This window comes from Lonchura striata, chromosome 2 (genome assembly GCF_050655825.1).
Source record: "Lonchura striata isolate lonStrDom1 chromosome 2, ASM5065582v1, whole genome shotgun sequence".
Lineage (NCBI taxonomy): Eukaryota > Metazoa > Chordata > Aves > Passeriformes > Estrildidae > Lonchura > Lonchura striata.
The window spans coordinates 4,107,466-4,131,390 of NC_140704.1; the positions used below are offsets into that span (position 1 = coordinate 4,107,466).

At 40.5% G+C, this 23,925-nt stretch overlaps 1 protein-coding gene across 3 annotated transcripts in view; it reads left to right on the forward strand.

Moving 5' to 3' along the window:
- CRHR2 (corticotropin releasing hormone receptor 2) overlaps positions 1-23,925 on the forward strand; it is a 151,690-nt gene that overhangs the window by 10,914 nt on the left and 116,851 nt on the right. For all 3 annotated transcript variants that reach the window (XM_085563003.1, XM_085563010.1, XM_077789598.2), the window contains exon 2: positions 4,133-4,226. In XM_085563003.1, the coding sequence (XP_085419129.1) occupies positions 4,133-4,226 (94 nt within the window). The remainder of the gene's footprint in view (positions 1-4,132; positions 4,227-23,925) is intronic.

Consider the following 23,925-nt stretch of genomic DNA (forward strand, 5'->3'; position numbering starts at 1 on the left):
ATGGGATGGATTTCTCTGGGGCCTCGGGAGTACTAGAAACTACATTTTTTTAACAAACAGTTTTTGCTCTATTGCTTTGAGGCTGTGTCAGATGTCAGCACCTCTCAGCATGCCACCAGCAGATGTTTGACAGGGAGGCCTAACAACTGGCTTTTATTAGAGCCATTTGGCATCTGGGAATTCTTGTGTGAGGGTGGGAAAGGGGAGTGTGTGCATCTGTCCATCCACTGCCTCCAAACTCACCTCCGCCTTGGCAAGGGTGTTCCACTGTCATGGGTCATCCTTTTCCTCTTCAGTCCTTCCCTTCAGCTTGCATTCCTGCTAACTTCCCTCTGCTGCTGCCTACTGCGAGATATTTAAAATTACCAGATGCTCCATTGTGTCTCTGTGGTAGCCCCATGCTTGTGTTGACATTTTTGGATCCTATCCATAGATTTGGGGGCTGGTTTTTATTCCGAAGTCATTCCTTTATATTCCTGTAGCCATTTCTTCCATGTTTCAGAGGAGAAAACAACCTCTTCCATGCATTTTAAAGCACTGATGTTAATTTGGTTTTATATTTCTATATTGCTTCACAGAGGAACTCTGTATTTTGAACCAGGACTCTTTGTTAATTCTTCTTTAAATGAAGTTAAAAATCCTCTCTTACCTGGATGGAATAACCACAAATGCTGGTGGAAACTGAGAATAGGCAACTCTTGTGTCTCGTAGTTGATGTCCTCTGACAGAGATAAAGATCTTTCATGAATTAATGAAGAGCAGTGACCATGTCCAAGGGGAAAGATTCAACAAAATGCCCATGAGAGAGACAGACAGTGCCATACCAGAGCAACTCATCCTTTTCCCAAGTACTCTCAGATGTGAATGGGAAGTCAACCAAAGGCTCTGTATTTTTTTTTTTTTCTGAAGACTCAGAGCTGGCCTGCTCTTAGTTGGTGTCCCTGCTTTGGAAAGTAAAGGATTAATTTCCACCTCAGTCTTTGGCGCAGCACATTAGTTTTATTTGTTCATAAATGTCCACAGCGGCTCTGAGGAATTAAGTTGGACATTTCTGTGCATGATTTAGGTAAATTTTCAGGACAGAAAAGAAGTGATTTGGTGGACAGAGGTGATGGAATAGCTGTTTCAAGAGAAATGCAGTTTGAGAAAAGTCACGCATTAGTGACCCAAAGCGATTATTTCAGTACTTCAAAATATAATTTCTGCACAGTCATGGGCCCAATTATTTATCTTTACAATTCTATATTACTGAATTTTTTCTTGTTCTTTCTTTTTTTTTCCATTTTTTTATTATTGTAAGAGGAGTTTTTCAAGGCTGCCCTAGAACAGAGGTTGGACAGAGCTAAGGAATAAAGCAGGGATTTATTAAAGGATCTCCTCCATGGATGTACCTTGGGCAGCACAAGAGCCCAGCCAGGGCTGCACCCAAATGACCCAAAATGGTCCCAAAATGCACGAGCGCTCCCGGGGCTCTCCCTGGGATCAGTTCTGCTCCATTGGCACCTTGGAGTTCATTGTCCCATTCCAGCTCCAGCCCATCAGTCCCATCCTGCTTGTTTTTCTCTCTCCAGCCCACGCTGTTTGTGCTCCTGGGCTGAGGTTTGGATCATTTGTCCTTGGTGCCCAGCTGGAGCAGGAATTGTTTTGTCTCCCTGCTCCGTGCAGAGAGCTCAGCATCCCCTGGCATGAAGCTTAGAACTGCACACTGAAGCCGAACAGAATCTGAAAAATATAAAAATATAAACCTGAGTCATAATTTGGGTTTATCTGCTTTAAATACAATTTTTAAAAGAAAAAAGTTTCACGCACAGCAAGGCTGTTGACTGTGGAGAGAAAATGAAACCAAAAGTAACATAATATGTGGAAGGCACTTTTCCCCCCAGCCAAATTAACCTGAGCTGAACCCTAAGGCAAATGTGACATTTAACCTTTCCTACTCCTGCCCAAGCTGTGCTGAGCTTGACCTCTGTCTGTGCTTTCCCATCGTCCTGGGGAGGGCACAGCTGAACACGCGGCGTATTTACAGTGCACGGGGATGGCTTGAGTTTCTTCTTTGAAGTGAGGCAGTGCTTTGGCCTGGGAGGTGGCAGAGGGGTGAGGGGTGGAAGGGAAGAAATGCCTCTGCTGTGTCAACATGCCTGGATCTGGCAGGAGACGTGGCCACTGCAGAGTCTGAGGTCTGGGAGCTCCGAGCCTCCGGAGGTGGAATCTGCACCTGGCTTTGTCTCCCTGACCTGACCGTGCATGGAGGTCCTGCCACGGGAGGCAGGAGTTCTGAGCCTCCCTGGGTGCTGGAATTTGAAATGCAGGGAATTCTCAGAACTTTGGGCCTGTAAGGCAAAGTTTAGGATTAAACACAAAATTTGATCTGAGACTTTAAACTTAGGTGCTACAAGTGAGAATGTAGTTAAAAGCAGAGGTATGTTAAGTAGAAGAAAGTTTAAAGTTTTAAAGTACGGAACTCTAAGTTTGTGTGTTATAACATGATTAATTTAAAAAGCTTACACTGGTATGAGTCTATAAAACAAAATACTTAAGAATTAGGTCAAAAATATAAATATCTTTGTTAGTACTGTTATGTTAGTTAATAAATCTTTAAAAGGTCTTGTAACTAGAAGTCTTGGGACTTTTTGAGTTATGTGGTGGAGATATGATCTGAACTCACCTTTCCTACCTATGTAAAAGATAAGAAAAATAAATCACATTATCTGAAACAACTTAGAAGTCCTGTCTCTAACTAATTCAAAATTCTTCACACATCCTCACACGTGGAGGAGAAACAGCCCCTTCATGGAGTTGGTATGAAAAGAATGAAATCTGGGAAAGGTTTTCTGTTTGTACTTCAATGCTTCCTATTTTATAAAATAACAGCAAAATGAGAAATAGGTAGAAAAAGGTGCTGTACAAAGAACAATTGTTCTTTAGAGACATTGCTGATGGATTCTATTGTCATGAGCACTTACCATCCTTTTTATTAAGTGAGAGAATTCAGTGACCTAAAAAATGGGTTCCTCAATCACTTAACACACCTTAGGGCACTGAAATATAATATCAACCTTTAGAGTATGGTTGTTTCCCTGAGTAAAAGCTGCCTGAATTTTGTTGGAGTCATTCTGTGTAAACAGAAAAGCAAAGGCATTTTGTGTGTTACCATGGCTTTATATCCACCTCAGAAACAGTCAGAAAGATTTTGTTTCATAGTTTGAAAATTGGATTTTCTGTCATTGATCTGTCACTCCTGAATTTTCCTGTCACATTTCGTCCTACCTTTCTTAAAGGACTTTCCAAGAGCTTCCCTTGCTCCAAGCAGGATCCCAACTTGGCTCTATAGTTTGGTGTAGTCTTCTCTCCTCTGTCTGCACTGAACGCTTTGAGTGTGAACATTAAATATTCCCATTGATTTTCAACTCTATTTCCTAAATTTTACTTGGAGTTGTACTGTTACCTTGTACTGAACCTGCAGCTTTCTCAAAGTGCCCATGTTGGCATTTCTGCTCTTTCTCAGTGTTATTTGCGCTCAGTAGAAGGCTCAGCCCTAAATGCTGAGGGTCAGAAACTTGTGTGTCTTCCATTGGCTAAAAAGAGCCACAAGACACCTTACAGGGATGCCAAATTATCCTATACATTCCATGGAAACACTTTATTCAAGCCCTCTGAACTGCCCTTTGCCAATTGCTGTATCTCTTGAATGTGCAAGGATCTTTGGCACCTACATATCAATTAAAAGTTCACTGAAAAAACTCAACACACAATCTTTAACTGAAAAAACTCAACACACAATCTTTAATGGGATGTGATGATGTGATTCAGCTCTGCTGTTTCAGGCATCTACTTTCAGGTGATGAGACAAAGGGGATCCTGAGCTTTGTTAAAGGCACTGAGCAGCTCCCACAAGGAGAGATCCAGAATAGGTGCTTAATTTGCAGTTTCCTGCTTTAGTCAGGTGAATTCCATGTGATGCCCTGGAGCTGAGCAAGTACAGCCACAAACCTTCTGTATCAGTGGGTGTCTGTGCCTGAATAAATCATGAATGGGAACTGCTCTGAGACTGCTGGGGCTTGTTGTACTCATGAAAGAGAAAATCTGTTCTAGGTTGCTGCTTTACCTGCTTGGTTTCTTTCTGTTTATCCAGATAGTTCTCCACTGTGAATCCTCTGTGAACCTGCCCTTGTCTGTTCTGCTGGAAAAGTACTGCGAAGCTTTGTCAGCCCGCACCAATGTCACAGGTATTTACTCCTCTGTTTCTTGGTGGCTTCTTGTTACTGGAGGATCCACTTTCAAAGTGCCCTTGCTCCAGGAACATCTTCTCCTGCTGAGATAAACATACTGTCTCCAGCTTGGCTTTTCCTTGGTGACAATGTGCAGTGATGTGACGAGGAAGGAGAACTTGGAATTTTGCACACCTGGAGAGAGCTTCAGAGGAACTGCTGACAGCCCTTTCTCAGAGCTTAATCAGTTGAATTAGCTGTACTTACTGACTGATGTGGTAGTTGAAGATTAGTACAGTTGAATTAATTAGTATAGTTGAAGTGTCTTGTCCATTTATCCAGACCAGTTTATAGAAGCAGGGCAAAGCACTTGTCTCTTGGCTAAAATACGCCAGCACAAAAATGATGCTGTAAGAGATGTGAAACTGGATCCAGCTTTCTTTCAGAAGGGGGAGAAGCACACTCAGAGCCACCCTCCTCTGCAGCATGACTTGGGGGGGTGTGCTGCAATGAATGGTGCTTCTGGGGAAAAAACTAAATTTCTTCCCTTCCTCTTCACTTTCTTTTTCCCCCTGGTGAATATTCATGGAGGAAAAGAGCTTAAGATATAATGTAAGTGTTATCATTCAGCCAGGCGTCCATCCCTGGGAAACAGCAAAGGAAATGAGGCTCAGGGAATTAAAAATCTTTCTGTAAAATGTGTTGGATCAGTGGTGTTTTATTCTGACTTAATTCCTTCAGGACCATAGGTTGATCTGGATATCAGGCTGAAGTGTGAAAGTTGTGGTGCCTTAACTGCCTCTCAATTTGCATATAAATGGGTGTGTTGACCTGTATTATGAATCTGCCCCAAGCTCTGCCCCTTGGTGCCACTGTGTTCCAGGGAGCAGATTTGTTTATATCAGTTTAATGACCATCTATTCCATTCCTTAGCTGGAAACAAAGGAAAGATAAATGAGGTTCCATATTTGGACCCTTCTTTTAGGTGTTCTTTGCCTTTTGAATGTGTTTGTAAATATTGTTGTAAAACTTGCCATTTATTCATGAAGTGTTTTTCCTTGTGCAGAGCTTCTGTTTTAGAAAAAAACCCACAAATTTCATGCCAGGCTGTCTTAGAAGTCAGCAAACAATTTATTTTTCAGTTGTTGACAAAATATAATTTTCTGGACTGTTTATGTGATGCATGAACACACGGCATATTTTCCAGTGGAGTGTGGCTACTGGAACAGAATTTTAATGGGAAAAGGGAAGGGAGAAGCTTCAGAATCCTCTCTTCTATTCCACTATCTTTGTGAGGCATCACTGATCATAGGTAAAGAAATGCTCTGAAATTAATGGAAGTTGATATTTATAGTCAGTCTAACCTGTAGCTTTTTTAGAACAAACTTTCTATGATACTTTAAAATCCTGAGAACCTGTACTGTGCTTTGAGAGTGGATTTATAAATGTAATAAACCCTAAATATAGTAAAATATAGTAAACCTCAAATCTGCTCCATGGTGAGCCTCAGGTGTAAGTATGAAGTGAACTTTGGGGCACCCTAGGGACAAAAATTCATGTTTTTTGCTTAGCATGGACCAATGTTCTTTTCTCAGGGTGGTTGGTCATCAACAAGAACATGGTGGTTCCCATGATTGATTTTTTTTGTGCTCCATGAAAACTGGATTTCCAAACAGTCTGGGCTATTCAGCTATGAAATGTCTCATTAAAAAAATGGAGGTCTCCAATATAATCACCACCTCTTCATGGTCAGTAGAGCTCTACTGGTACAGCTAAAGACCAAAGCATGATTTAATCCTAAATTAAAACCTAAAATAGAGCAGAAACTAAATGCTTTTTCATTATTGGGGTCCAAGGATAATGAGCTTCTGTAACTAAGTCTGCTCTAATATTTCAATGTCCAAAATGAGGTGAGCTGTGTTGCAAGCCACATTTTGAACCCTGGTAATGACAAGGATGTGTCACATGGGAACATTGGTGAGCTCCATTCAGCAGCGTGGATGGAGAGAACCAGACCACAGAGCCTGCAGTGTCTGAATATTTTCTCTGGCTCCTGTTCTTTGACACACTGCAGATATGTTTTAGAAGGGAAAAAGAAATCAAGAGAAGAAACCCAAGGAGAGCCATATTGAACAATCTTTATTTAGCTGGGAGAACAGTAAACATTAAGCTTTGTAATTAGTTATCTTCCCTGTTTCTTTTCCAGAAGATGCTGTTAATTAGTCCAATATGCTAATTTCCTCTTCTTATAATTACTAATTTCACCCCCCAAATATGTTCACACTAAGTATCCCAAACAGATGGCATAAAATGCTTTTGAGAATGTGATGCATGGGTAATTTCACAGAATGGCTCAGAGAATGACATTGTAAATTCACTCGGAAGCAATTTAAACCAAGAAATACTTTTTCAGAGTTGGAAAGCAGCACAACTCATTTTCTCTTTTGGGCATTTTTTCCTTGAAAAATCCCTAGATGGCACATTCAGGTTTGCTTGGATTCAGTTCCTGAGCATGATGGTGTTGTCAATGAATGGTTTAGGTCATTACAGAATCTCCATTAAAGCCATTAGCAAAAGTATGATTAGCATGAATTTGTAAAAGTGTGAGCAAATTTCAGTGTCAAGGTCCATTCTATCACTTTTTACATGGATGAATCACACAGAGGAAAATCGAGTTAGAATTGAGCTAGAATGATTTACACAGAGATGAAAAATGCAAAAGGGTAAAAGGGACTCTTCTGATGAATCATGAGGGTCAGAGTAGACCTCCTTTGCTTGTTGAAGTCTTTACAGAGCTTTGGTGCAGCTCAGTCCAATCTTAGTCCCAGACCTGGTCAATGATTTATATCTAAAGGATTACAGATGTAATTAATGAGCATCAGCTAAAGCACCACCATCAAACATATCCCAGCAAAAGGTGATCTTAATAGGATGTTGTAAAAACACCAGTTTACCACAGATGGAATTTTTACATGGCTCTGAACCAGCCATAGTCTGAGGTTTGTTCACAGTTTTTTGGTGGATTGCTGGAACCCTGGACACTGAGAATTTCAGACTTTTTGTGCTAAAAGGCACTGACCCCCAGGAGAACACTGCACTGACCTGAGGCTGTGGAGAAACTTCCAAAATGGAATGACAGAACTGGGATTGTGAGTGTGGAGTTTGAATAGAAGTCTGTGATATCACAGGGTGGAAAACTCAGAGTTTAAGAGTTTAGAATATAGTAATATATGTGAAGCAAGATAGAAGTTTTAAGGCAGTAGCTGGTCCTTCTTCACTTTCTTCTCCATGAGTAGTTTGAGTGGTATTTTGTAATTAGACAGAAAAGTTTGCACTGTGGGACATGAGGGGTTAGTTATTAGGTTAAAAGTGAAAATACTTTGTGTCATTTCTTAATTAATAGTTTAGCTTTTTTTTTTTTAATTTAGCTTTTTTTTTACCTTGTAAAGAAAAATAATTAGCCATTTTGTACCTTATTAGTGAAACACTGCAAAACTCACGCCTTGTAAGACTTCTATATAGATAAGAAATAATAAACACCTAAGTCTAAAATAAATATCATCTTGAGATCTTCAATCCCAGCCTTACCAGAGGCAGAAAGAAACCAAAAACCAACAGTGGATCAAAAGATTTTTAGCAATTCCTAATCACCAACTAATTTGACATTTACAGAGGCTGCCAGTAGAATTTATTACAACTACAATAGTCAATCACAGAGCTAAGATGGCAACATTCATAATGCACTTTCTGTAGGTATCTAAATTTCCTGGCAATAATCTGGGTAAGTAATTACTGGATTTTTTTAAATTACTGTAACAATGGAAGGTAAGAAATGTTCCAAGGCTGTCAGAGAATGACTGAATATTCCCACTGTCATTTCCCACCCAACATGGTCCCACCCTGGACACACAAAAGTCCTTGGTGTGGGGTCAAGGGACACTTCACCACCAAACTTATTTCACCAAGGCCACAGCCTAGCAGGAATTCGTGGATCATAGAGCAATCCAGAAGAGATCTGGGTAAAGGGGAAAATGCACCACTCCAGATGGGAAGTGCCTTTGTGAACCTGAAGAAAAAAACCTGTATTTAAGTATTACTTCACTCTCATATGTAAGACAAATTGGTTGAAATGGCAGAATTTATTCTTTTTTAGGGGACTCAGCTTAAGATGCTTCTGATGTTGTGATTTCCTGGTCTGGTTTGACTAGAACTACAGTGGTAGCCAGGATGAGCAGATGGCTATAATTCTATATGTCAGTATGATACAAGACTGAGTTATAATAGCTTGAATTTTTATAGGAACTTGGAGGACAGAGGCCTCAGTTCACACTGATATTCCATGCATTGTGGAATGTTTTGACTTTCTCATCTAACGTGTTTTCACAGGAGTCTGTAAGTCTTGGCTTGCATCTGATCCTACTTAATTTTGATCTGCATGGAAATCTTTTGATCCCCCTATTTGTTCCATTGACACATTTGACCACACAATCTTTAAGACCTTGTTAAGAGACAATTCATCTGAAAACAGGAATTTTATCCAAAAATAAATCAACCAGCATGTGGAGGGCCAATGCTACTGTGCCATATCAGTATACAAATTATATTCTCTGTTTTTCTTCTCTTTCTTCCCTTTCAGTCAGTTTGAAGGTTGCAGTTTGCATTTATGGTGTTTAAGTGTATTCAGACAACCCAGTAAATGAGAGGCAGCAAATCTGATGTCATGCATTTCACTTCAAGAAGTCCTGGGATGCACTAAAAAGAAAAATTATTTCTTCCTCCTGGTGACTGGGTTCTCTTGAGCTGGGGGTTGGTTCCTTGCCCTCACTCTGGTCACTTTGTAGTGAAAGCCTCTTGTCTCCCAGAAATGTTGTAAACATCCTGATGCTGAGTGGTGCAGGATTCCACCTGTCCAAATCCTGGCTTACACCACTCCTGTGTTGTTTCCTCAAGTCTCTTGGGAAGCTGTAGTTTAAGGAAGGTGTTGGTGGGTGTGGGATGAATGTATCCAGGGATGGGTCCACAACTCATCAAAGATGCTCATCAAGTCTCCAGCTCACCTGACATCACTTGGAGTTTGCCATAATCTTCCCAGTTGCTAGGAGAGTGTTTTATTCTAGAGGGTCCTTCCAAAACTGGGAATGTATGAATAGTGTTGTTCTTGGCTGGCTTGTTAGTTTTGAATAATCAATTTCAATAATCCTTGAATCAATGATCCTTTTAGTGGATGAAAGTTTTATGACACACAAGCATATTTGATAATTTGTTTTCCATCCCAAACTGTGAAGGTAAGCCCCTCTCTGCTCCAAGGGTTATTTATTTCTGTACATCACACTATTCTGTTTCCTGGAAACAGAAGATTTGGCATCATTACATCCCTAAATATCCCTCCAGAGTAATGGTATGGCAGCATTTCTCTCTGCTTCCCTTCTGATTTTCCCAGCAGGCCACATCAATGAGCAGTCCCATTTAGAATGAGACTGGGATGGGGGATTTATTTTCACAGATGCTTTCACTCCCTTGGCGTCAGCCTGCTGGCTGCAGCTCCCCACGCTGCTCCTGCAGCTGCCTGGGGGACAGGGGCACATCCACATCCAGTCACAGCTCCCAGGCAGAAAAAGAACCTCAGCCATGGATGTTTGCACCATCACCACTCGAGCTGGGCACCAGCGACCTTCCCAGCGCTTCCTATTTTCAGATGTTGCAACAGCACTATTTAAATAGAGGTGATGATGTTGGTTTACTTTCCCACTGCCCCAAATGACATACCAGGCAGTCTAGCTCTGCTTGCTTCTGCTTCCCAAAATAAAGTTGACAGTGCTGGGTGTTGCTGAACAATTTGTAGTACTACCCTTATAATTTAAAAAGTTGCATATTTTTTTTTGAGTCTGGTCTAGTTCCAAACCGAGGGTATGGAAATTCCTCGTGTATTAGGAAACTGTAGACAGTCCAACAAGTTTTGTGGTCCACTAGAGAGGATTATCAGAGCAATAGAAAAGTTTAATAATGCCAAGGTTGTGGGTTTGATCCCTGTATGGCCCATTCACTTAAGAGTTGGACTTGATAACCCTTGTGGGCCCCTTCTAAATCACATTCTGTGATTTATGTTGGAAAAGGCCCTTAAGATCATCCATTCCAACCAGTAACACAACACTACCCAGTCCACCACCAAACCATGTCCCTAAGCACCACATCTAATTTCTACATTTGCTGTAGAAACAAAATATTTATGAGGGGTTTGGGATTTTATTTTTTGGGTAAATGACTTATGGATGAGATAGGTAAACACATCTCAACGTTCCCACATTTATCCTAGGTGTCCAGAGGCTGATGAATTCTTCCAAACTACGACAACAAATCTCTAATCTGTGTAAAGGAGGCTGTAAAATGCTCAGCATGAAACATGTTTCAGTAAGGAGTTCCCCCAGTGTCTTGACCCCGTGGAAAGGTGTTTTTGCAGAACCCCAGTAAAGCACCAAAAGAAGTAATCTGCCCTCTGATTTTACATTACACAGGAATATAAAGACCCTGGGAACAGACACTGTGATTTTTTTTTCATATTTTAGAAGAGTGTCACACCAAAGTCCTGGCTCTGTGCATTCCCAGCAGCCCCTCAGTAGTGACTGTTACAATGCCCCACTTCATCAAATATACCAAATATTTGAATTTATACATTTGGTACAATAAACACTGTTCACTGAAAGTGGTTTTTAAATTAGAAAGCATTTTTTGAACACCTGATAGATAATAACACACACTGCAGAACCTCTCATTTTGTTGAGTCCCACAGAGCAGATGGAGTGGCTTTTCTGTTCACACAGAATCACCTCAGCGTGTCTGCTCCTAAATGAAAACGCTCCCTGTCCTTTAAATCAGCATTTCTCTCAGGGTTTGGGGGGTGATGAGCTCTTCAAGGGTTAAAATAACACTGTGGCCAGTCTGAGAGTAAACCCAGCAGCCTGGTACTACAGAGAGCACTGTTCTGAAGGATGGGTGCTTCAGAGGATGCCCAACATCTGCAGAGTTGCAGGATCACCATTATTAGGAAATGGGAGAGATTGGGTGGAATAGGCAAATTTTTTTGTAGTTGTTTCTGATTTCAGTTTAGTGTCCAAATGTGGGAAATGAGTTTGTAGAGACTTCTCAAAGCCTGACAGAAGGCCCACACAGTGTGTGCATCTGTATGCAAACCTTGAGATAAGAAATGGTGACTTAGAAATGCCACGGAATAGGACAGACATTGCTGAGAGAGAAATGGAGCTAGAAACAAGTTTCAAAGGATGGCCTTGCACATGAGACCAGATACTCTGGAGAAACAGAACTAGGAAAATGCATTGTAGTAGGACCCACAAGGGGTAATTTTAGATTATTGGCTTTAAGGCATTTACAACATGGTGTGGCAAAAGCTGATAGGCCAACAAATGCTTATAGTGTATTGTAATTAGGAAATAGTTTGCTTCTGATGTGCTTTTGGGATGTTCTGGGTCAGAAAATAGCTTAGTCTGACTCCCATGAACCCATGACTGAGTTGACTCTCCAGGTTAGCAATGAGCCTCTAGATGTGCTCTTGTTGACACGCAGTTGTGGTCTCATCTTTGTCTCCCTGCTTTGGACAAAGCCAATGTTTCCATGCTTCTTTTGGAGGGGTATCCTGACCACACAGAGCCAGACTCACCACAAAGCCAAGATGAGGCTGAGCTCCATCCATTTCCCTGTGAGGGTAAACTCTGTGTGTCTTAGGCCTTGGTGTATAAATTTGTGCCTGCCAGTGCTGCCTTCCTTCACTACCAACTACTGACAGCAAAAACAGAGGGTGACCTTCCACCATGTGTTCTTGGTGTGTTCAAGATGTGCCCAAAGCTCTTTGAGATCCCAGTGGCTGCCTTGAGGAGGAGGAAGTGAAAGGATGCTTCATACTTGAAAGTTCTGTTCTGGTTTACCCTGGACAAGAATTTGAACCCAGAAAATGGAGAAGAGATTCAGCTTGAAGAAATCACCTGCTCTAAAGTCATAGCTGGCAGCTCCTTGTTTAACTCTGAGTTGCATCACTTGGTTGAATTTTGATGAATAAACTCCGTTATGCAGGGAATTAATTTGCCTTGGCCTTCAGCCCCGAGATGAGAACATCTTATTGTATAGTCATAGAACCATAGAACAACAGAATTGTCTGAGACATTTAAAATCACTGAGTCCAGCCCTTAACCCAGCACTGCCCAGTCTACCACTAAACCCTGTCAAGTACAACTTTTAAATGCTTCCAGGCTGGTGACTCAGCCACTTCTCTGGGCAGCCCATTGTCCCATGTACACAAAAATAATAGTCAGGCACTAAAGCTTGTCAAAGTGCAAAGCAACCTGTAAAGCTCCAGCTCTACTTTCCTCAGCTTTCTTATTCCATTACCAAGTAAGAACTAGAAGAGTTATTTTTTTCCCCTCCAGGCATTCATATTACTCATTAAACTGTCAGAGGGTGGACACTTGCTGTATAGGAAAGAGATAATGGAAAATGTTAACATGGTTTATGCAAGCCACTTGGACTTGAACTGTTCAACACTTCACCCCCTGTACATCTTTTTTTGTAGCAGATTCATTCTCTCTGTCGTGCTACTGCTGTGCATAAATGGTCAGACAAAATGATTGTTTATGGGTGCAGATATTTCAAGTTGCACACACCAGTAGCTAAGAGGTGACACAAATGAGAAACAGATTGCTAAAGGTATAAAATGCTGGGTGGTCTCAGCTCCACTGATGTAGAACAGGAGTCTGATTTCAAGGCTCCCTCCTTACCCTCTGGACTCTCCAGCTTGTGCAAATATCCTTGGTACATCAGGCCAAGCATTTAAAGGCTGATCTCTTGCCTGTTGTCACTGTGAAATACACAGGGAGTTATTGCCATGGTAGAGAAACCTGGTCCTGTATCAGGAAATCCTTGGGGATGAACATGGGAGCTGGGAGAGTGTTCATTTATCATCTCCTGTCTCTGTGTTGTTCCCTAAATATCCACTGCTGGAGACTAGAAGATGTAGTAGGTAGACCCTCAGGCAGAACCAAAAGGGCTGCTTTGGTATTTTTAAACAAGCCTGGGTTTTTTTTATTTATTGAGTTTAAAGGCAGCCTAAGGCCTGCTCAGCTGTAGATGCCTACTTTGCAATATCCAGAGTTACAGGAAATTAATCATTCCCCTAAGAACCTGCTCTCTCTTTGAAAGCATCCCTGAGGTAATTCCACTATTACTCACTGCCTTCTGTGTACATAAAGGGGAAAGAGTTAATATCAAAAGTGAGATGTATTTACAATTTTGCTGTTAATCTGTTCAAGGAGAGTGCTGAGTTCATCCCTGTGAAGGTGGGTGTGAAATCTTTAGATGAATCCTCAGTGTGGGGCCATACCTCAGTGGGCATCAGCTCTTTGAAATTTGTATCAGCTAAACACAAGATTTCTGACTAAGATGAGCAGCTTTTTATGTGAACAATTTGTTGTGAGCTGTTAAATATACCTCTACCTATATATGCATAAAATATACACATATAAATATATGTCAATATCTGATTATTTTAGAAATCAAAAGTATCATTAAGCTGAAACTGTCTGTCCAGTAACCACTGGGTAAACTCAGTTCTAGGATTTAGGAGTATGATCAGTATTTTTTGCTGTCTTCTCTCCAGAAAAATGTATCTACTCTTGTTTGAGTTAATTTAAAACTTTGCACAGATCTCCATTTTCTTCATGGATAAATAAACTCAATTTATGTATTTATTTATGCAGGATGCTCACCAATTTTTTTTTCCTCTTGTTACTCCTAGAGGTTTTAAAAGTCTTGATTTTCAGAGGAGGGAAATGCTATTTTAATGCCAGTGTTGCCACCTAAAGTGCTTGTCACTTCTGCTTGGGTGAGTGCCCAGTTCACTCAGATGTGGCTGGTGTTCTCTCACATTGTTTTGATGGATTACTGGTCTTCTTTTATTTAATTTTGTATGAAACCTTCTCAGATCCAAATGTAAAATTCTTCTTAGCAGAAAAAATACAGGTTTTTTTAGGGTGCTGTAAAATAGCTTGTTGTGCTACAAATCTCTGAGATAAGTAATACAGAAATTCACCCAGTAGATGTAAATTTTTAAGAATGGAATTACTTTTTACATGATGACAGTGAAAATTAATGTAGCCATACATGTTATTAAATTTTGGCTATTATTTCCCCTACCTGGAGGATAAGATTTTATGGCCATTTTCAACAGGGAGACAGAGAACTCAGGGGCAGCAGTTGAAACATGCACAGTAAAAATTGTTATGTCTTCTATTTTTCATCAAAATCATCAGAATTTTATCAACATCCACAAGACAATGAAATAAACATGTCTGTTTGATTGGGGAAAACACGCAGTAAAGGAAAAATCTATGCAGCATTACATGGTATCTGTAACCTTGTTTTTCTACAGTCCCATAGTCCACAGATGGAACAAGCAAAGAATACTTGATTTTTGATCTGCATTGCAGATTTCAGAGCACTTTGTCACTCTTTATCTCACTCCAGGAGGCCTGACTGTGGTGTGTTATGTGAAGTCCACAATTTTGCAGTTCCTTCTTGCTTCCAGCGTTACTATAAACAGAAATACTTTGTTAATTTTCTGTAGATTGAAACTTTAAAAACTCACAGCAAAAGCAGAATCCATGGAAGCTGAGGGGTGGATATTTTTACCTCTGTTCTATGTATGGTGAAATAATGAAAAATGAAATTATTTGCCAAGAATTCAAAGGCTGTCACCAGAGGAATATCAGAACTTGAGGCGTTCTTGCTTTGCAGGCTGCCTGCAGTACTTGATTGGGACTGAACCCAGAGCAATTAAAAGCAAGCAGCTGACATTTTTGCATTGCAAAAGTTTTAAATATTCTGTGGTAGCCTGGCAAGCCCACACACAACCTGAGAGCTTTCTAATTGGTGCAACTGCTCTTGCTTTTAGCTGAGTCTCTCAAGTGTTGATATCTTCATTTGATCTGTCTCAGAGGTGAAGTTCATAGTTACAATCCATGCTAAAAGAATGGATTCCATTTGAATTTTTGGTGGCTGTTGGGAAGTTCCATGGAACAGAAGTAATGACTCTGGAGAAGGGAGTGCTGAGGTGCTCACAATGAATAATGCAGTGACTGCTAAAAGCTCGAGTAAGGGCAGTGGAGATAACTTGTCCAACATCCCAGCTTTAGCTGGAGCTGGGTTTGAAATTCCTCTCTGCCCCAAGCTCTAACAACCACTCTCTTCCTGTATGAAATGTGCCACTTAACGTATCTTGACGTGGAGAAAATAGGGTATAAATGTTATGACACTGACAGTGGTTGGTGTGTTTTGTGCTGCAGAAACACCTTTATGCCCTACAAAAGATGGTATTTAAAAGGTTTTATGGAGCATGGGGAAGGTGATCAGCATTAGAAAAACATCTGTCCTCTTTATCATGGATACAGCTGGTTATTGATATGGAAATGTTAGTGGGGGATGCTGTGGGGGTGTTTATAGGATAAATATTTTTTGTTTAATTAATTTATTGGCAAGGTGGGCAAGACTGAGGATAAGGATGGGGGCAAGGCAAAAATCTTACCTCATCACATCCAGCCTTTGTGTGATCTGAACAGTAGCTGGGAAGTCTCAAGCACGTGATCAAACCTGACACGGAAATTGAAACACAGTCCAAGTGAGTTAAAGACAGCTCTTGAGTCACTTGGGTCCTGGCAGGCCTCACTGAATATTGCACAATATTCTGGCACAAAGCCTAGGAGGGGTCAGCTGTGGGATTTACCTCAAAGAGAATTTGCCCAAACACCTCAGCACGCACAGTTACAGGGTTGAACGTGTGACAGAAGTGCTGCTAACCTTGTTACCATGACAGCCTTTGCTCCATCCAGCCCTTCTCTTCCTGGAATCTCTCAGGCTGTCCATGAATAAGCAGCAGAAGTGCTGAATTCCAAACCTCTTTTTTTATTTCTCCTCGTGTCAGTGCTGTCTGAGTCAGTGTTTTCCTTCACCTTCCATACCCTGTTCCTGTAAAGATTCAGTGCTTATTTGGGAATTTCACAGGGTGGGGAGGGCCTGAGCAGCTGGGGCACAGCTGAGTGTGTGTCTTTCCCCTCTTCTCCAGACTTTTCCTGCACTCTCTTTCCTCTTCCTTCCTGCTCCTTGTTCTGGTTTGAAAACAAAACCAGTGAGAAACTCTAAGTCAGAAATACAATTTATTAGGAAAAGTGGAAAAGGAAACAAAATCTGTGCAATACAAAAGAAAAGTCAGAATACAACCTAACACCCTTTTTGGTCAGGATGTTGGTAGCTGTCCAAATTGGAATGGCTGCAGTCCTCCTGGAAATCCAGTGGGAAAGTCTGAGTATGGTGTCCCAAAAAACCCAGATTATATCCAGGTAGGAATGCTTGGCTCCTCCCTCTGGGCAGAGCATCTCACAGGGGGATGTTACAGCTCTTATCAGTCATGCAGTGACATTCAATAACCCATTATCAGCAGATGTCTTCCCTGAGAGAGGATTGGTTGTGGAAGAGACAAGGGAAAACCACCCACTTAACAGAAGACAACTGCCATAGAGCTGGTAAATGGAATACATATTGTCTTGCAATCTGGGACACTCCTTCACAAATTTCTGAGATGCAAGACATCCATCTCTCACTCCATCTTCCTCTTTGGACCCTCAGGTCCTCCTCCACATCTTGTTGCTGATTTCCAAGTGTGGTATTCACATACCCTCTGAACAGAGAGAGGCTTGGCTTTCTCAGGATTTCTCCTGAGAGAAGCTGTGAGAGAAGCAGAGAAAAAAAAAAATCAAAACAATTCTTATCTCATTCACTACTCCTGTGTTTGTACCCATGTAGGATGTGTTCTAGAGATTGTTTACCCAATGTGATTGCTCAATCAAATTCTAGTAATAATGTTTTAAATTCATTGACCAATTGGATCCACGTGTGTGTCGGGACTCTCAGGAGAGAGTCACAGGTTTTCTAGTTGGTTAGTTAGTGATAGTTCTTTTTAGTGTAATAATAGTTATAATATAGTATAACAAAGTAATTAATTAACTTTCTGAGATCATTAGTGTCCTACACATCACTTTTCCTGCGTTGGGCATCCCAGCACCAATATCTAGGTGTCCCCACCAGTCCTTATTCATCTTACAGACCCTGCTGGGCTGTTGGGAAGATGGGGGTGGTGGAGATGAGGTGGAGGAGAATCCAGAGCTCTGAAAATCAGGGTATCTGGGACTTTTTAGGTTTTCTTCTCCTGCCATCATTTCTGCACAAGCTCAGTGGTGTAAGACTTAACAAAGAAGCAGCTGCCACAGGATATTTCAACAAAAATTTTCCTTTAGCTCCCCTGATGTACTGAGGGATTCCCAAGGAGTAAATACAATTACAGCCAGAGTTTCCTGTTCCTTTCTGGTTAGGAATTTCCAACATGATGGCAATGATAACACAAAATTTCCCATAGGTAAAAACAAACTTTTAAAAATCTGCTTAAAAGCTTAATATTCCTAATTGCTAGTCATTGCCTAAGTGAGAGTAAATTGAATTTTACCTTTAGGAAACTCCAAATCATGCAGATTTAGGAATGTGTTTCATTTTCAACAATTACTGCTAGAGATTAAAAAAAAATCTTGATTTCCATAAGTGCAAATATTTTTCCTTTAACAAGGGAAAAATTTTTACAAGCTTGGAAAATCCATTTATTTAAAACCCAATCATATTAAATCCATAAAGGAAAAAAATGTCCTTAAAATCAATTTCTTACCATTATGTCTAATCAGAAAATTATTAGAAAATGATTAGAAAGTTAGAGGCTTGTCTGAGTAAATGAAGAGATTTCCACACTTTAAAATAATGAAGATAAAACTCACTCTCCACTGTGGATGCCTAAAGTAAGGAGAGAATAATTCTGCCCCTCAATTTTATCCTATTATCTGCTTAGATTCATTTTAGTGCAATTAAGGTATCATCAACATTTTGCAGGCCCTGGCTTGCATTTTTTGTGTGTTTTCTCAATAAACTGAATAGTAAATATCCAAGGAAATTGCTGTTTGGAGCAACAGGGGTTCAATTAGGGAAAGCAGCAAGTTCATTCTGAAGAATGATCCTAGCATTATTGGAATCATTTGTGTGGAAAAGACCTTTACAATCATCAAATCCAGCCATAATTCCAGCACTGCCAAGCCCAGCACTCAACAATGTCCCAAGTGCCACATCTACAGAGCGACTCCACCCTTCCCTGGGCAGCCTGGCTCAATGCTTGCAGCGCTTTTGATGAGGAATTTTATTTCCTAATCTCCAATTTAAACCTCCTCTGGTGTAGCTGGAGGCCATTTCCTCTTGTCCTATCACTTGCTGTTTTCCATATAATGTTTATTTTCCATTGCTGTGGGCTTCTGCTTCCACAATTTGTGTGCCACTGAAGACCAGTTTTGGTGATTGATAATGAAGGAATCTACTTTAATGCTGACATAGCTCCATTTTTGGGTGTTATTTTTTGTGTCATCAGCACACTTTGGTTTAGATTATGTAGTTCAGAAATGTAAAGGACAGGCTATTCAGACTTTTGGCTCCTCAGAACTGGAGTGTTTGTTAAAAGTGCAGGCAGAATTATTTGAAAACTTTTCAAAAAACATTTTGTCAGTGGCGAGAGGGACAAATTTGAGTCAGGTGGTAAAACCAAGGAGGGCTGGTTGTGTTGCTGCAGCTGGGAGAGGAGGACACATCATATCCAAAGGCAGTGGAACAAGAATAAAAAAAGATGCAGAGTCTGTTTCTGGCCTGTTCATGCTTCAGCATCAATATTTTGTCTTCCTGGAGAGGGCCAGGTCACCCAAGTGTCTGCTCTGAACCAAGCCACTGGTTTTTTGCTGATTTACAGTCAATATAGAGAAAGAGGCATCTCCAGAGGGATGGCTCCTGCTAGGAGCAAATCACAGGATAAAATAAATTGATTCATGAAGGCATTTGTATTCCTTGCTGGAATGTTAGCAGCTCTTCTTGGAAACCTTCATTTTCTACACCTGGTTCTTTGCAAATCCATATAAACTCTACATTCATACATTCCCAGCTGCTTTCTATTTTAATAGTTTTTTCCTTTGTTTTCACTGTTTCAGCCCATTAATGAAAGCTTTTAGGAGACCAGTGAGTTCTCATTTTCTGGGGCAGTTCTAATCTCAGAGATGGAAACTCCAAATCTGTCTTGTGGCTATAAATCATACTTTCATTGTTAGGATTCATTTTCTCATTAGGGTAGGATCTAGAGGCTAAACCAGATCAACATGTCTCTTGGGATAAACACTGCAGATCTCAACATAATCAGAATGGAAGAGAATTTTATCCTTTAAACAGCAATTGTTTTTAGTTTCTTGTTTGCCTCCTTCCTTCCCTTTGTATATATTCTGGAAAGGATGTGCTTCAATGAGATTTTTCTTCTCTTAACTGCTGCTCTTAAAATTACATCAGTCCCAAACTGATGGGCTGTACTAATGCTACAAGTGTAAATGCTGAAAAATTAAAATCTCTTTGTTATGCAAATGGAAGATACTTAGCAGAAAACCCCTCAAATCAGCAGTTTGCAGTAGCTGGGTATTTTCTGAGTGTTTTGTAGGAACCTGGCAATGTTGACTTCTTGGTCCTGAGCAGTTCAACTCCTACTGGGTCCAGAAAATGGGGCAAAATGGGTTGGTTTAGTGCTGTAGCTTAACTGGTTGTTTGTTACAGCCTCCCACATGCTCCAACACACACCATGGATTTGCCAAGTCAGCAGGTGCAGTTACAGGATACAGCTCATTGTATCTAATTGTTTCTTCACTTTCCTCTTAGTTGGTGCTATTGGTTTGTAAAAACAAATTGTAGAGTCATAGAATGGCTTGGGTTGGAAAGGACCTCAAGGACAGTTAAGTTCTCCCCTTGCCATGGGTAGGGACACCTTCCACTATCCCAAGTTGCTCCAAGCTCTGTCCAGCCTGGCCTTGGACACTTCCAGAGATCCAGGGGCAGCCACAGCTTCTGTGGGCACCTGTGCCAGGTTCCCACCCTTATAGGGAAGAATTTTTTCATAATATCCAATCTAAATCTCCTCTCTGGCAGTGGGAAGCCATTCCCCCTGTCCTGCCACTTGAGCCCATGTAGAAAGGGTCTCTCCATCTTTTCTTGTTGCTTCCTTCAGGTGCTGCAAGGCCACAGCTGGGTCACCCCAAAGTTCTCTTTTCCAGGCTGAACAATCCCAATTCTCCCAGCCTTTCCTCACTGCTGAGCTGTTCCATCCCTCTGATCACCTTGGTACCTCCTCAGCTTTCACTCCAACAGCTCCATGTCCTTCCTGTGCTGGGGACCCCAAGGTGTCCTGGATACAGGACAAATGGTTAGGAACAGGATTCCTACAAAACCAAAATAAAATAATCATGGAAAATTGTACAAAAAACAAAGCAAAGCCTCTGGAAATGTTCAACTCTGCTCAAGGTAAGGTTCAGTTCTTTTTTCCCTACAGATGGAATTTCTGTCCCTCAGTCTGGACATTTATAGCACAGACATGTCCCAGGGAGCAGGTCAGCCAGGTTGTTTTGTTTTTATTGTTAATGGTGAGAAAGGTACACTTTTAGAAGACAATTCATCTGATCCAATTTAAGTGTCTCTTTTATGGTGATAGAAATCATCCCAGGGAATCCACTGAGTTCACAGAGTGGATCCCTCTTGACTTTTGAGGGAACTTGGAGACTTCTCTGCCCTGACAGCTCCTCTGCAGGCCATAAACTGAGATAAATGATCCCAGCCACATCAGCTGCAGCTCAGAGGAGCGCTGGCGTGAGCAGTGCCCATCCATCAATTTTTTATGGACTGCTTAGTTTATGTTTTCTGCAGGTTTTGCCTCCAGCAAAAACTTTAGGGAACATTATCCATAAAAAACCAGTATAATTCTGCTGAAGAGAGGTGGTGATTTCTACTAAAAACTGTAAATTGCTTATTCTTATATAAGAAGTTTCTTATAAGGAGATTTTTTTTTTAAATCTGAAGAGGGTAAATTGGGCTGTTCTTCTGCCTCCATAAAACAATCAATTATTTTAAATGAAACCATGGCTTTCTTGGTGTGGGGGAACACTCAGCTATTGATTTTTGTGGAGAGTGGAATTTTAATGTTAAACTCACAGGACTGTGTTGGAGAAATAACTTTTGCTTATAATCATAGAGTGGGTTGCAAGGGACTTTAAAATTCATTTAGTCCCAATGGCATAATAACAACAATAATAATAATAATAATAATAATAATAATAATAATACATAGAAATAAATCAAATAAATCAAAAATATCTAAAATAAAAAATAGAGGTGGGGAAAGAATTCAGCTTTAAAAAGTTTAATATACATAATGTGGGCAACCACAGTTAAGTCAGACACCTCAGACTCCACTTCTAGGAAATTGCAAGTATTGGAACAGGTCTCCAACAGGTCCAACCTAGCCTTGAACACTTATCAATATCTAAAATGTAAGAATCCCAACCATTTGTTTCATTTGGAATGCTGCAGATTTCAAAAAATCTAGGAAAATGATATGAATTCCTGCTCAAAATATTACACCTTTGTCTTATGTCTACATTTTCTGTCACCTGGCAAGCTAAAAATCCAGTACAATTCAGACTAAATAACTAAGGTGTAATTTAAATGACTCCGAGGATATTTCAGCCCAACTCTAGCTAATTTTATATTCAAAGACAGAAGCAAAGGCCAAGAAAATCCATTTGTCCATTATCTCTGGTATTTCTTTCTATCTGTGTTAGACTGTCTCAAAGGATTTGGGATAAAATGACCACAGCCAGGGCTCTCTATTCAAAGCTACTTCTAATTCATGGAAAATAAAGTATTTTCTGCTATGCCTGATGAGCTGGCTGGCTTGTGTCTCAGAATTAAAAATATTCAAGCTAACGCAGAGAAGTCATACCAGGATAATGGCAAAATCCACATCTCTCCCTGGCTGGTGGGACAAAATTGATTTTGACTCAGGATATACCCAAGAGTTTGGGTGAGCCGTGAGTGACAGAGATGTAGGGCAAAGTTAATCCCAAATTATTATTCTGGGGTGTTCAAAGCTACTTGTCTTTTATTCTGGTACTCAATATGGCCTTAAGAAAAGATAGAAAAAATTGTTCTGCTACCACAAAACAATTTAGGTTTAACTAACTCAGCCCTTTTGATCCAAAAGATGCAGGGGGAAAAGAAACAATCAGAAATTTTCATTTAACAATGGTCTGATGTTTGATGATTGATCCATCAAGAGCAAATTGAACCAGCCTGGAAAATTGGTATTGGGGTGGGAAATAAGTTCAAAGTGAGCTGGCAGAAGGCTGAAATCACACTTAGTTGGAAAAGGAATTGAGTTGTGATTTCAGAGTGAAGCGATGCGAGGTGGGGAGGAATGGGTGATGAAGGCAAACACTGATGGCCTTCTTAAACCCACAATTTCCTGTGCAGTTCATAAACTTGTGTGGAAAAGGAAGTTTTCTCTTTGGGGAAATTCACCTCTAACTGCAGCAACACTTTTTGCTGCCAAAGGCAGGACAGTAAAATGCATCTTTTTCCACATGTGGATCTCTGATGAACCAGTGAACTCTTCCTGTTTTGATGGCTTTTTGACAGGTTTTGATTTTGCATTCAGGTAACTCCAAGCAGGTTTTCTTTTGCAGTGTTTTTGTCCTCAATCAGACATTTGTAGTAATGAAGATTTAGGAGAGCCCTCCAGTGGCCGAGGGAAAAGGATGAGCTCTGGCAGGGAGCCAGACCAGCCTAGAAACCAGGGGCAGAAATCAGAAATATCTGCAGCATATTTCAGAGGTGGGAACTTCCAGCCCTCTTAGGGATGGTTTATACCCCACTTGCATTTGTCCTTTGATCCAGAGGAATTTCACAGCACCTGAAAAACTCTGTGAGTGAAATAATAGGTGTGTATTCCTTCATTATTTCTATCTAAAGAAGGGCTATTTGTGTGAAGGGGATAAACTTTAGGGATAAACTGATAGCTTTTGTACTTAATAACTTTACAGGAATTGAAAATTTAAATATCTTGGTCCTCACAAAAGTAATTATTCATATTCATAATGCAATAACTGCCAAAAAAAATCTCTTCAAAACAAAATGAATAATTATTATTTCTTCATTTCATAGTCCCTTAAGGTAAAGACATGATGAGCATGCCCTTGTTGCCTAAAACATTGCTGTAAGTGATGATTCTTATGATTTTATTATCTGGGAAAGGGAAGAAATGCTTTTTTCAAGGCATCAATCACAGATTTTGACAACTGCTGGTGATAACTGGCAGTTAGCAACATCATGGATGGGCAGTGTAGGGGGTGGTAAGAGATTTGGAAGGTTAACAAGGAGATTTGAGGAGTTCAGAAGAGAAGCAGCAGTTGCTGGCAGCTGAGCAATAAGATGTTGTTATCTTGCCTTTGCAATTGAGTGTGAGAGCATGTGAGTGACAAAATGTTTAATCAGAACGTTACGTGTTTTCCCCAAACTCATTCTTTAATATTCATTGGGGTGAGATGTGCAGTTTTCCAAATAAAAACCACATGAACACATCCTGGGGAAAGAAACCCAGAGGTGCTGTCAAGCAGATTGGGAGTGCCACGTTTCCCAGAATTAATTTGTTGCTGCACCTGTTATTAAAATCTGTATCCCACTATCAGCTGCTTGATGACATTTACCCATGTTTTGCATC